Here is a 14,033-nt window from a genome sequence, read left to right as displayed (position 1 = left end):
ATTCTTCTGTTCAAACTTGTGTATTATTTGAGCTGTAAAGTAGTTTAAATAGTAATTTTTGCAGTCGATTTAGGGTTTGCTGACTGCATTGTCATGGTAACGAAATTGTAAAATTGTCTTTTACACAGAAAAGGTTAGTAAGTGATTTTTTTCACAAAGATCAAGTTTACACGCATATCCTTTATGTCTTGTTGTGACTATACTTTTGAAACTGTGAATATTTTAACCATCAAAAATTGGCCCCCATTCACTTCCATTATAAGTGCCTCACTGTAACCTTGATTTGTTTATTTAATTTTTTAAGAAAAGTAGGACCAAGTCTAAAATTGTGGTAATGCTACAAATAACTTATTTTGAACCTGGAACATTCCTTTAAGCTCTATCTACTGCGTGGCACAATGTTGATGACAACAAAATATTTCAGACTCGTTCCTTTTTTTAAAAATTATTATTATTTTTATAAAAAAGGACAAATTGAGGTTGCAGTGAGTCATTTACAATGGAAGTTAATGGGGCACATTTTTGGAAGGTTTAAATGCAGAAATGTGAATCTTATAATTTTATAAAAGTGCTTACATTAATTCTACTGTTAAAACTGGTGTTATTTGAGCTGTGAAGTTCTTTAAATCATCGTTTTTACAGTCATTTTAGGTTTTATGGCATTACTTCATCATGGCAACGAAGTTGTAAAATTGTTTATTTTATGACTATAATCATGTGTAAACACTCATATCGTCCACGTCTTGTGGCTGTACTTTTAAAACAGTAAGTCTTTTTACATTTACAGATTGGCCCCATTCACTTTCATTGTAAGTGACTCACTGTAACCCAGATTTTTGCTCCTTTTTTTTCTCTTTTATTTAAGAGTCGAAATACATTTTTGTGGAAATCAACATTATGCCACAAATGCTGTTGATTGCGCTTAACTTGTATTGAACCCGGAATATTCCTTTAAATACAACTGGCTAGATGTGCACATTTTGCTAGTTCTGACAAATCCAGTGCAAAATTTAGAGGATTTCTGATTTACTGTATGCTTTGAAGCTTTCAGAGCTCTAATCTTTAAAATTCTAGAGCCTCTGATTGGAACATTGATATGATCAGTCTCAAAATAAAACAGGATCAGTTGTTGCTTCAGACTAAAATACAGTATGAATGGAGACAAACTAATTTCACATATTGGTCAAATACTAGTAATAATCTGGCGATAAACCTCAACACATTTCCTAGTGAATCATCATTCAGTCTAGAGTTAGTTTCACGTGACAAAACACTATAAATTAGGATGAAAAGTTCAGATTTAAGCAGTGCATTGAGAAACAAATTACAGCACAGATTGTCAAAATTCAAAATAACTTTTATTCTAAATTTTGTTTTTATATTTAATGTTTAGTATAAAAAAAAAGTTGTGCGCCACACTTTTTCATCGAAGATCATTTTATCACGTAGCAAACTAGGAAGGACCTTGGTTCCTTGATGCTGCAGTATGCATCCACTATAACCCATCAAGCTTTTTTATTATATATTATATACAGAAAAAGAAAAAAAAATGAACAAAAGTGTTCCCTGAACTGAAGTGCCCACATAGACGCATACCATCAGACTATCATGTTATTGAGGCTCAAGATAAGCAGTGTATCCGCTACACTGCATACACAGCAGCGTGGCACGTGCCATGATAAAATGCTGCACTGAGATTGATATTGAGTTCTGAAAGCTTTGCCCTTTTATGGGTATGCCCTATGTTTATTTTTTTATGACAAAAAAAGCAATCACATCAATACAAAACATCACAGAAATAGGATTTGTGTAAGGAATCCTAGGCTAAATTCATGAATGCATAATTACTAGGAAAGCAGTTTCATATTTAATAAAAATAAAAAACCTACAAACAGTCAGAAAATTATAAAAATGGTGGTAAGGCAATGCCAGCCAACTTAGCATATTTTTAATAGCCATCACAATTGCTTTGACCAATGAAAAGAGTTTTTTCCCCCTTATCTGACGACAGATAAGCTACCCTAAATGGTGTCTTTTTATAAAGCAGGGCAAAACCTTTAGAACTGTGATGTCGGATACCCAGTAATGCCTGAAACATGTAAAGCCTTAAAATGAGCCCCATTTGCCAGACCAGCATAAAATTATCTCTTGTTTAGTTAAATCAGAAAATGTGATTAAAAAAATTATAATGTGATAGCAGTGACAAGGTTTGTATGGAGGAAAAAAAAAAAAAAAAAGAGTAAGCATTTCTAGGCAGCATTTCTAGTTCAAGTCACATCTAGAATAAGTACAGGTAACTGCTACAGAAGTCATGCGTTTTAGTGTCCAAAAGGAAACTACTCTTCAACATCACGTCACCAGCAGAATGGAGTTTTAGCAATGAAGTAAATTACAGGAAAGATCAAAAGGTGGTGAAGACAACTGCTGGTGTTTAATATTTAAAGGGATAGTTTAACCAAAAATAAAAATTCTGCAATCTTTCGCTCACCATCGTGTTGTTTCAAACCCTTTACGACTTTCTTCCATGGAACACAAAAGAAGATCTTAGGCAGAATGTATGCCTCGGTCACCATTCATTTTCATTGCGTTTAAAATCTTCTTTTGTGGAGATCCACATAAGAAGGTCATATGGATTTGGAACCACATCAAGGTGAGTAGATGATGACAGAATTTTTATTTTAGAATGAACTATCCCTCTTAAGAATTTAAACTGAATTTAGATTTTCAAAACATTTCTAAATATCATATCGTAATGGGACAGACAGACTGCAAGAGAGGCAAACAGCTATTTTATCCCTTGCAAAACAGTAAGGAATGAAAAACAAAGTTTACATCATCGCAATTTCTCCTTTTAATGCTAACTATATGTATATGCTACTATGTATTGTTGTACTGCTTTGAAAAATCATCAATGCAGCCATAGTATAACTGATAAGTTTGTATTTAAAAGAAAAGGTGTGTGTGTATGTGTGTATATATATATATATATATATAACATTTCAGAGTTGGTGACAGTGCACATAAATTAATCTTTGTAGTACTTCTAAAAAAAATTGAACAATGATAACTTTATTTATTAAGAACAAAACTTGAATAAAAGTGCATGCAGATACATCAAGATGCAACTAGGCAACATTTATATATTATCAGTTTAAAACACACACCCCTACAAAATGCACTCACAAAAGTGATGTGCTTTGCCAAGTGTATAACACCCACAAAGCAATCACGCTCACCTAAATATGATATGTTTTTTAATTTCTGTATGAACCTGTGTGCAGACTTACTATGAGAGAAGACCTTTAAACCTTTGCAAAAAAAAGTTGTTAGTGCATTCTAGTCCAGATCTTTGGTACAAGCAGCTCCCAACAACAAAATGTATTAGCAAACAAAATGCTTGATTTGCCAAAATATAAAATACTGGAAATGAATGTAATTAATTTGTAATTAAGCCCTGACCTCTGTAAACAACTTTACATCTGTGGAAAAAGCTAAAGTTTGTGTAAGAAGCACATATATTTGGAGATGAGGAAGCTGTTTGACACATTTTGACAATCTAATTTAAACAGCCATATGTACAGCTCTGGGTATCCGACATGAAGGGGGAATATTGACAATAAAAATAAAGAAAATGAATCCAAATTGTCTGAACCACATGGGTTTAGTTAGTCTTATTCGCTCTCTCTCTTTTACTGCATTTAGGTTCATTCATGTGTAAATTTCTTTGTTTTAAAATAACGGTGCGCAGTATAATTTTGGCACCTGATAATATTTCTATAAGCTTGCCCAAAGGTACAATACTCCGCCACTGGTTTAGTTTGTAAACATCTTTCTCCTTGATTTGCAGTGCTTATTTCCTTATTTGACATATCTGACAAGATTGCAATCCACTTATTTTTCTTCCTTATTTCTTTCAAACAAATAAGACGTAACAATCTGGGTTTAGACATTCAGCTTATCATACCTTAATAAATGACATGAATAAAAGGCATTGTCAAGTGTACTATTCAAAGAGAAAGTGCATAGCTACTTTAGACACCAAAGATCCAACTGGCTCAAGACGACAACCAAAAGTTGCAACTAAAAAATGTATTGTACGTAAAAGAGAATGAACGAAAATTTCAGTGGCCAAATAAAGTCAAAAAGACGCACATTAATGCGAATGAAGCAAAAAATGAGCTGTGTTTTACCCCCAAGTGTTAACTTCTCTCTAAATTAGCCAATCAATAAAATTATGTCAATGTATGACGTATATGATCACTAGAAGTTCAACCTTACAACACTGTGACACAATAATTGTGTTCTACATCAACAGCGGAGTACTGCACCTTAAGTCAGGGGCTCTAAAATATTACATTCCATTAGGTTTAATCAGTATTGTGGCTTAACCAAGCTGCCCCATGGGAGGCAGAGGAGGGAAAAGGTAAAGGAGAGGGAACTGGGGGGGAAGGAGGGGGGCTTCGGTCCAGGCCCAGGGTGATGCTCACTGTTACCAGATAGTGTAACCGCTGGAGCTACCCATGAAAAAGTTGCCCTTGCGTTGTGTCATCACCACATTTGCACCTTGCATGGCCGCCATCTGAGCTGCATTAGGGAGTTGTCCAGGTGGTGGAGGCTTCAATATAAATGTACATAAAATATATCATTAGAACAAGCCACATTTATCGGCCAAATGTAGTTTTTGACACCATCGCTATTGTAACAGGAAAATCTGATGTCTTTATCCTCCACGATAAAAGATGATGTGTATCATTTTACTTTGTAAATAGTATACTATTTCAGCTTAATATAAAGAGAACTACAAGTAAGCCATTCTTAGGCTGATAACCCAAAAAAGTGTAAACAATCAGCTGACAAAAAATGTCATGATACCAGTGTTTTTGCACTACCGGTAGTACTGAGCACCGACTCAATTAGATAACCGCTGTCTGCATTTACGTTTTAATGATCACACTGGGCCATGTACCAAACTGTTTATCTGGACAACTAAAGCTTCCATCAAAACACGTCAAAATTTAAGCTAGACTCCTGAAATTGGAGAAATTGCGACAGAAATATATATCAACTGTATAGTATAATGTTAATATTCACTGTGTTAATAATAATGATAAAAAATTATATGATTAATAATAAATCATAATAAAAATTAAGCAATATCTCAAGCATACACTCAGTGACTGCTTTATCAGGTACACCTGTATTACCTACTTATTTATGCAATTATCTCATCAGCCATTCGTGTGGCAACAGTGCAATGCATAAACTTTTCTGGTGCCAAACAGGCTGGTTTGAGTATTTCTGTAACTGCTGATCTCCTGGGATTTTCACGCACAACAGTCTCTAGTGTATAGATAATGGTGCCAAAAACAAAAAACATCCAGTGAGTGGCAGTTCTGCAGACGGAAACGCCTTGTTGATGTGAATGGTCAACAGAGAATGGCCAGACTGGTTCGATCTGACAGAAAGGCTACAGTAACTAGTTAGCAGAATAGCATCTCAGAATGCGCAACACGTCAAACCTTGAGGCGGATGGGCTACAACAGCAGAAGACCATGTCAGGTTACACTTCTGTCAACCAAGAACAGAAAGCTGAGGATGCAGTGGGCCTACCATCTGTGTACCGACAGAAATACTCAAACCAGCCTGTCTGGCACCAAAAATCATGCCATGGTCGGATTTTTTCTCCGTTCTGACGGCTGATGTGAACATTTAAAAAAAAAAAAAAAATTATCCCCTTTTCTCCCCAATTTGGCATGCTCAATTCCCACTGCTTACTAGGTCCTCATGGTGGTGCAGTTACTCACCTCAAAACAAGTCTCAGTTGCCTCCGCTTCGGAGACCGTCAATCCGCGCATCTTATCATGTGGCTCACTGTGCATGACACCGTGGAGACTCACAGTATGTGGAGACTCGTGCTATTCTCCGCAATCCATGCACAATTTACCACGCACCCCATTGAGCACGAGAACCACTAATAGTGACCACGAGGAGGTCACCCCATGTGGCTCTACCCTCCCTAGCAACCGGGCCAATTTGGTTGCTTAGGAGACCTGGCTGGAGTCACTCAGCACACCCTGAATTCGAACTCAGGACTCCAGGGGTGGTAGTCAGCATCAATACTCACTGAGCTACCCAGGCCCCAGTTGATGTGAACATTAACTGAAACTCCTGACCCGTATCTGCATGATTTTATGCACTGCAGCCAAACGAGTGGCTGATTAGATAATCACATGAATAAGTAGGTGTACAGGTGTACCTAACAAAGTGGCCAGTGAGTGTATACTGAAGCATGTACTGAATAAAAGTTTGGTAAAAAAAAAAATGCAATGGTGTGTTTAATTGTTTTTTTATTCATTGATTAAAAGTTTTATTAATTAATTTGATTAGACACTATTTTGATGATGAAATTTAATTAAACTTTAAAATATGGAATTCTAAAAAATAAAATAAAAACAGAATTTAGGAAAAAATAAAACAGATTTCAGTAGGGCCCTACTTTGAAACACTTAAGCAATGCATACTTCATTGAGAAAGACTTGAAGGACACATGCATTTGTTTGAATTCAATATTTACATTAAAATGTAATGTTTTAAAAAGGGTAAAGGAGTGTGTTTAATTAGCATATTAGCATTTATTTGGTGTGGTATTGATATTGGTATCGAGAACTGTGAAATTTTACTGGTATCGGTACCGTCTACTGGAATTTTGGTATCGTGACAACACTAGTCAGTATATTTAAATGCACTTTAAAAGTTAGATTTCAGTTGGACTAAAACAATAATTCATCATGTAAACACTTTAGCCCGACTGAAATTCTATGAAGTCAGACTAACATCCTGCATGTAAGTTTAGTGAAACACAGTTGACCTCGGTGTTGTGCACGTGTTCCGAAAGAAAGGTGACGTGCTACATGTATTACCGTCACTTCCTCAGGTGGTGTCCTTCTTTCAAATAATGTATTACGTGTTGTGTCACATATCCTTGGACTGACAGATGGAGACTGTAGCTTAACTATGCATAAACTCACTGTAGCTCGATTATAATTGCGCATGTAAATGCACTGACTGTGGCTTTGTGTCGCTTTCTAAACACTGCTCTGTTTGAGCGGCCCGGCATAGAAAAATTGGTGCAATCTATGCCAGAAATTTGGGGTGGGTCTATCCGTTTTTAAATCAATGGAAGACAAAGGGAGTGTTCAAGAAAACATTTGAAAACTGATTATTTTTGCAATTCCATTCTGTGACGCTAGTGTCACAGAAATGACAAACTTCAGCTTTAAAGTGTCTATTGGATTCGCAGAATATAAATTCATATTACTTCATGGCTAATCAAATACAACAGATTTAACAGGAATACTCACAGGAATGGAAGAAGTGGTGCCAGGCCCGAAGCGAGCTCCAGCATCATATCCACCTTCCACCATGACAGTGGAGCCATGGGGGTACATGGGCCCTATGGGGTAGTACGCCATTGGGACATTGGGGGCCATTGCTCCCATTGGTACACTCTGGGGCATGTGCATGTACATCTGAGTGCCAGGGTACGCTGAAGTCATTTGGGGAATCTGTCCATGGGCTGGAGGCGGGGCCATATACCTAGGCTGATACACCTGTCAGAGGGGAACATTTTGCAAATGCAAATTGCACAAACAGTATGGGAAAACAGATCATTATAAAACAGATAGTCCAGACTGTAAAATGCAGATCAACACAAACAGCACATTCTATATTAATGTTGTTTAACAACCAACTGTTGCACTAATTAAATACATTTCTTGCAGAAGAATTGCTTATTCCAATTATTAATAGTGACGTCACTCCTGAGTGCGGTTGGAGTGCGAATCAACAAGAATATTCCGGGTTCAATACAAGTTAAACTAAATCGACAGCATTTATGGCATAACATTGGTTACCACAAAAATGAATTTCGACCCATCCCTCCTTTCATTAAAAAAAAAATAAAAAATCCGGGTTTTAGTGAGGCACTTAAAATAGAAGTGAATGTGGCCAATTTTTGAAGGGTTTATAATTTTAAAAAGGCACGTACATAAATTCTTATGTTCAAACTTGTGTATTATTTGAGCTGTAAAGTTGTTCAGCAAGTCATTTTGGAGGGACTACAGGGTAAAGGGCGTTATGTCGTCATGGCAAAGAAGTTGTACAATTGGATATAACTTTACACAGAAAAGGTTAGTAAGCAATCTTATCACTCTAAAATCATGTTAACACACAAATTGTTTACATCTTTTGGTGGCTATACTTTTAAAACAATGAGTATTTTAATGTTTACAGATTGGCCCCATTCACTTCCATTGAAAGTGCCTCAATGTAACAGATTTCTGCTTTTTCTTTTTTTTTTTTTAAGAAAAGGAAGAGCAAGTCAAAATGATTTTTTTGTATTAATCAGCATAATGTCACAAATGCTGCAGAGCTTACATGTACTGAACCTAGAATATTCTTTTAATACAGTTAGCTTTTTTTTACATTAGTGTCCTCGATCACAATACTGTTGCCTCCTATGTTTAAAAACTGCATTTTTCAGGAGGTTTTAGATTAGCGGTTTAAGGAAAATGCACGTAACGTTGTACTGCACAGTCTCTTGTGGCCTATTGCTTCATTTCACTATGTTAAAGAGACATTCCACCATTTGTTAACATCAGACTCATTTTTTGTTGTAGTAAGAGATCAATTTCCTCTGGGTGTCTCTGAAAGATTTCACAAATTTTGACCAATTTGCTGCTAAAAATGCATTTGTCTTTTTGAGTACGGCCACTTGCATTACAAAAACAAAAAGATTCATCAAGCACAATTTCAAAAAAATGCTGTAAGTTCTGTGGAAAGGAATCTTTAGTATGTAGTCTTTGTGATATTTGTGTCACGGAGTACATGCATTCTCCTCTAGAGACCTCTCAACACCTCAGAAGTGTAAAGCTCTCTTAAAACCATTCCTGTTTTACTGCCTTTTCTTGTGAATATGATTTTTGTAAAAACAGGAAGTAATGCCTTTTAGAACACATTGTACATGTTCACATGGCCAGAGAGAGAACAGTAATAATTTCTGGTAACCTCAGAGTATTGCGGAGGAGAATCTTGATAAGGAGACACCTGAGCAGGGACTTGCATAGCAGGCGGGTAAACAGGTGCTGTGCTCTGCTGAGGGAAAGCTTGCTGTGGATATGAACCTGAATGGACACCAAGTAAAAACAGTCGCATTAATCTTGCAAACATTAACACAATCTTAAAGGAATATTTAGCAAAAAATGAAAAGTCCATCATCATTTACTCATCCTCATACCATCCCAGATATGTATTACTTTCTTTCCTCTGCAGAACACAAACAAAGATTTTTAGAATATCTCAGCTCTGTAGGTCCATCCAATGCAAGTTAATGGTGGCAAGAACTTTAAAGCTCCAAAAAACATATAAAGGCAGCATAAAACTAATGCATATGACTCCACTGGTTTGATCAATGTCTTCTGAAGTGATCCAATCAGATTTGGGTGAGAACAGACCAAAATATAACTCCTTTTTCACTATAAATCTTAACAGCAGTCTTCTTTGCGATTGTGATTTCAAGCTCGATTACACGTCCTATAGCGCCATCTAGCACTCTGCACATGCGTCAAGCACTAGGAAGTGTAATCAAGCTTGAAATCATGATCATGCCTAGAGATGCAATGGCAAGATTTACAGTGAAATGTAGTTATATTTTGGTTTGTTTTTACCTGAAACCAACTGGATCACTTCAGAAGACATGGATTTAACCACTGGAGTCATATGGATTACTTTTATTATGCCTTTATATGGATTTTGGAGCTTCAAAGTTTTGGTCACCCTTCACTTGCATTGTATAGACCTACTGAGCTGAGATATTCTTCCTAAAAATATTTGTTTGTGTTCAGCAGAAGAAAGAAAGTCATGCACATCCGGGATGGCATGAGGATGAGTAAATGATGAGAATTTTCATTTTAGGTTGAACTATCCCTTTAAGTTAATTTCCAGTTAAGTAACAAGTAATGTTATGTTGGTGAACTGAAGAAATCCAAGAAGTAATAAAGAGCATAAGTCATCATGATCATTCATCCGAATTAGATTGCTCAAGTGCACACTGATACACAGCTCCTCTTATAATAATTAATAATCAATTAATAAACAAATTAGTAAAATCAGACCAAACTGCAAGAGCCATCAATAAACTGAACGAAACAGAAAGCAAGCTTAAGGAAGGGGGAGTTAAAAAAAAAAAAAAAAAAAAAAAAAAAAAAAAACACAAAGCAAACCAAATACATGAACAAAAAATAACAAACAATAATACCCATAAATAAGTGCGCTTTTCAAATAAGTAGCAGTTCAAAATGATTCACACAGAAATGAAAAGGTATATAATCAATTTAAATGTATAATACATGAATACAAGCAGAAAAACAACAACAACAGCGACACAAAGACAAGTCTTGATTGACAGCTAAATAAAAAGTAGCGAGGACAAGCGGTTCCTGAGCTAATACCGTACACGGTATTGATCAAATAAATTATGAATTAGCTCATTAAATAAATTAGAATATTAAACAGAGGTTGTGAGCGCTTTTAATGTGTCTCACTCTGTTAATGAGGTCACCTTAACAATCACGTCATCGCGCTGTAGCAGCCAAGCTAGTTACCCTTCACCTGTATTCATTACCAAACACGACCAAGCCTGGTAAAATCAGACACCCGCGCATTAAACATTAAATCATTCCATTAGGAAGTACTCGATGACAGATGCTTTGGCACATAATGCATGGTTCAGTATGTAAATTCGTTTGTTATGCAAGTCAGTTTTGCAGGCTAACTCCATGGTAGTTGCAAGGAAGCGGCTAACCAAAATAGCAGAACAGCGGAGGTGATCGCATATTTACCTTTGTTGTTCATTGTTCTTTACTATGGAGAAAATATACTAGGAGACGAGAATTTGAACCGACTGAATTCTGCCTTTTTAGGCTAATAAATGTAATGTTTACACACAGTTCCTTGTCCTTTTTCCTCGTTACTTCCTTGTTTTCGTCGAGCTATGCTTTGAGTATATTTGAGGTGGGAGGAGCTACGTGACTGTCGCGTCATTTTTGGACGCCACGCCCTATTAAAGAGAAACTCATGACTCACATTAACCCGAAAACGAAAGTTTGTCCCACACTTTATACAACAACAACAACAACAATGAAATATAATAATAGGTTATGTGTAGTATAGGTAATACTATCATTAATTATTATTTAATAATAATAATTATTATTATTATTATCTACTACTACAGCAATAACAATATTGTAATTATTATTATTAATTATGAATTATTATTATAAATAATCGTTTTACATATTTATATACTGTAATATACACTACCGTTCAAAAGTTTAGGGTCACTTACTCATTCCTTATTTTTAATTTTTTTCACATTTTAGAATAATAGTAAAGTCATCACAACTATGGAATAATAGAAATGGAAATATGGGAATTATGTTGTGACTAAAAATATCCAAAATAATTTTCTCAACCAACTTTTTGAGGTATCACCCTGGGATGACTTTTTAAACAGTACTGAAGGAGTTCCCATCTATATGCTGGGCACTTATTGGGTGCTTTTCTTAATTATTCGGTCCAAGTCATCAATTTCAAAAAAAAAAATGTTTATTTTTTATTTTGTAGCCAAGATATAAATATTCACTATATTAAATGTTGTGAGTGACACTTTGCCCTGGTCTCCCCAAAAATGAATTATTTTATTTCCTTAAAAGGTTTGTCTGTGTGGAACCATTTTGCACACTTGATGAACCCTAAGTAGTATTGAATTAATAGGCCCCATGGGAAGTGTGCCAAGCTGAGCAGAGGTTTAATTAAAACCTTTTAATTTAATTGCAATATTCAACCCAATATTTTACAAATCAGTCTTTGAACTGGAATGGTGATCCAATTGTTGCCATGCACCTGTGTGATTAAAGGAATAGTTCACCCACAAATTAAAATGATCTCATCATTTACACATCTGGGATCCCTCATGCAATCCCAGATGTGTATGACTTTCTTCTGCAGAACACAAACAACAATTTTAAAAAAAGTATTTCAGCTCTGTAGGTCCTGCATCATAAAAAAGTAATCCATATGACTCCATATCTTCCAAAGCAATATGTTAAATGTGTATGAGAAACAGATCAATATTAAGTTTTTTTTTTACTATAAATTCTCCTCCCTGCCCAGTAGGTGGCGATATGCATGAAAAATGCGAAACGCTAAAAACAAAAGAAGAACTCCTAGAAGAGAAGATTTCTTAGGAGGGATTTTTGAAAGTGGAGAATTATAGTAAAAATTGACTTAAATATGATCTGTTTCTCACCCACACTTATTATTTTGCTTCTGAAGACCTGAGGTGCATCCCAAACTGCACACTTCTGCACTATTTTGTATCATTTTGTAGTGTAAGTAGTATGAGTAGTATGTTTACACTGAAAATGCAACAAAAAGAAGTGTACTACGAGTACCCGGATGATGCACTTTTTCAACTGTCAAAATGGAGTGTGGAATGTTGGACACTTTGTGCACTCTGCGCACGCGGCTTGCCGTACATGATGGAAGGGGCGGAGTTACCAGCAACGATGGTGATCTGGCAAAACAATTGTAAATAATAGAGAATATGACAACTAGCGAAACTTCTGTGAAGACAGCACCTTACAAAAGTGAGTTAAATGCTTTACCATCATACCATGCTGTGTGAATATGTTTATTATAGAGATATAAGTGTTGAACTGAGGGTGAATAGTGCGCTAAAGCTACCGACAACACAGTGCTTGGGTTTGAAACGTCACTTCCGTCAGCTGTTAAACAAATGCTTCTGTGTAGTAAAAAACCATTAAGTGTTCCATCTGGGACGATACTACACTTTGAAAATTCATAAACTACAAGGCTGAGTGCACAGTACAGTTTGTAAGTGCATAGTGTGTCATTTGGGACACTGCTCTGGATTTAACCACTGGAGTTGTTAAATTACTTTTATACTGCCTTTATATGCTTTTTAAGCTTCAAAGTTTTGGACCCTGTTGACTTGCATTGTATGGACCTATTGTATGGAGTGATCTACACTACCGTTCAAAAGTGTAGGGTCACTTACTCATTCTTTATTTTTTTCACATTTTAGAGTAATAGTAAAGTCATCACAACTATGGAATAATAGAAATATGGGAATTATGTTGTGACTAAAAAAAATCCAAAATAAATCAAAACTGTGTGATATTTTAGCATCTTCAAAGTGGCCACACTTTGCCTAGATTTTGCAGAAAAGTACTCTTGACATTTTCTCAACCAACTTCTTGAGGTATCACCCTGGGATGCTTTTTAAACAGTATCGAAGGAGTTCCCATCTATATGCTGGGCACTTATTGGCTACTTTTTTTAATTATTATCAATTCAACCAAGTCATCAATTAAATTTTTTTTTTCTTTTCATTTTTGGGTGAACTATCCCTTTAAATTAACACCATCTGTATGTAAAAATCACAGTTTGCTGGTTGCTATGACTTTGATGCCTTCCAAAAGTTACAACTTTTGATTATATTTGGTTTAATTCTATTTTGTCATATGTACATCTAAAATAGAACTGTTCACTCATAGCATGGGGCTAAACTGGATGTGAACCTAATTACATATTAGTCTGTATTCAGCAATCCCAGTTCCCCTTTGAGCTCCATGGCAATGTGCTGCTAATGCATGCAAATGGAGGTGGTTTGCCAGCTGGCTTGGCAATAGAGAAAAGACAGAGAGTGTGTGCAAAGACATTATGTCTCTTTCATAAGCTGGCTCTTCACAAAAAGAGGGAATACAGCTTGTAAATAAAATACATGCATTTAAAAGTGCATTTAGTTTTCCTTAAGGAAGCCACAGAGGAAACAGCAACAACTTGAAATGCATCTAGTGGTCAGAAAAGAAATGTTTATTCTTTATCCTTAAGAAATGTTTGATTGTGTTGTAATAGTATTCCTCATATATAGTAAGCCCCTTTGGAAT

The 14,033-nt window shown here is 35.7% G+C and overlaps 1 protein-coding gene across 1 annotated transcript; it reads right to left on the bottom strand.

The window, feature by feature from the left end:
- Positions 1 to 1,703: 1,703 nt before the first annotated feature.
- On the bottom strand, positions 1,704 to 11,065 carry LOC127419313 (DAZ-associated protein 2-like). Its single transcript, XM_051660633.1, has 4 exons — positions 10,899 to 11,065; positions 9,067 to 9,182; positions 7,362 to 7,610; positions 1,704 to 4,615 (listed from the first exon to the last, which is right to left on the bottom strand). Exons 1-4 carry the CDS (start codon positions 10,909 to 10,911, stop codon positions 4,490 to 4,492), a joined length of 504 nt encoding a protein of 167 aa, XP_051516593.1. The 5' UTR covers positions 10,912 to 11,065; the 3' UTR covers positions 1,704 to 4,489.
- Between the last annotated feature and the right edge of the window lie 2,968 nt (positions 11,066 to 14,033).

Source organism: Myxocyprinus asiaticus, chromosome 28 (assembly GCF_019703515.2).
Source record: "Myxocyprinus asiaticus isolate MX2 ecotype Aquarium Trade chromosome 28, UBuf_Myxa_2, whole genome shotgun sequence".
Classification (NCBI taxonomy): Eukaryota; Metazoa; Chordata; class Actinopteri; order Cypriniformes; family Catostomidae; genus Myxocyprinus; species Myxocyprinus asiaticus.
The sequence above is the reverse complement of the archived record's forward strand: the minus strand, read 5'-3'. Positions and strand labels throughout refer to the sequence as shown.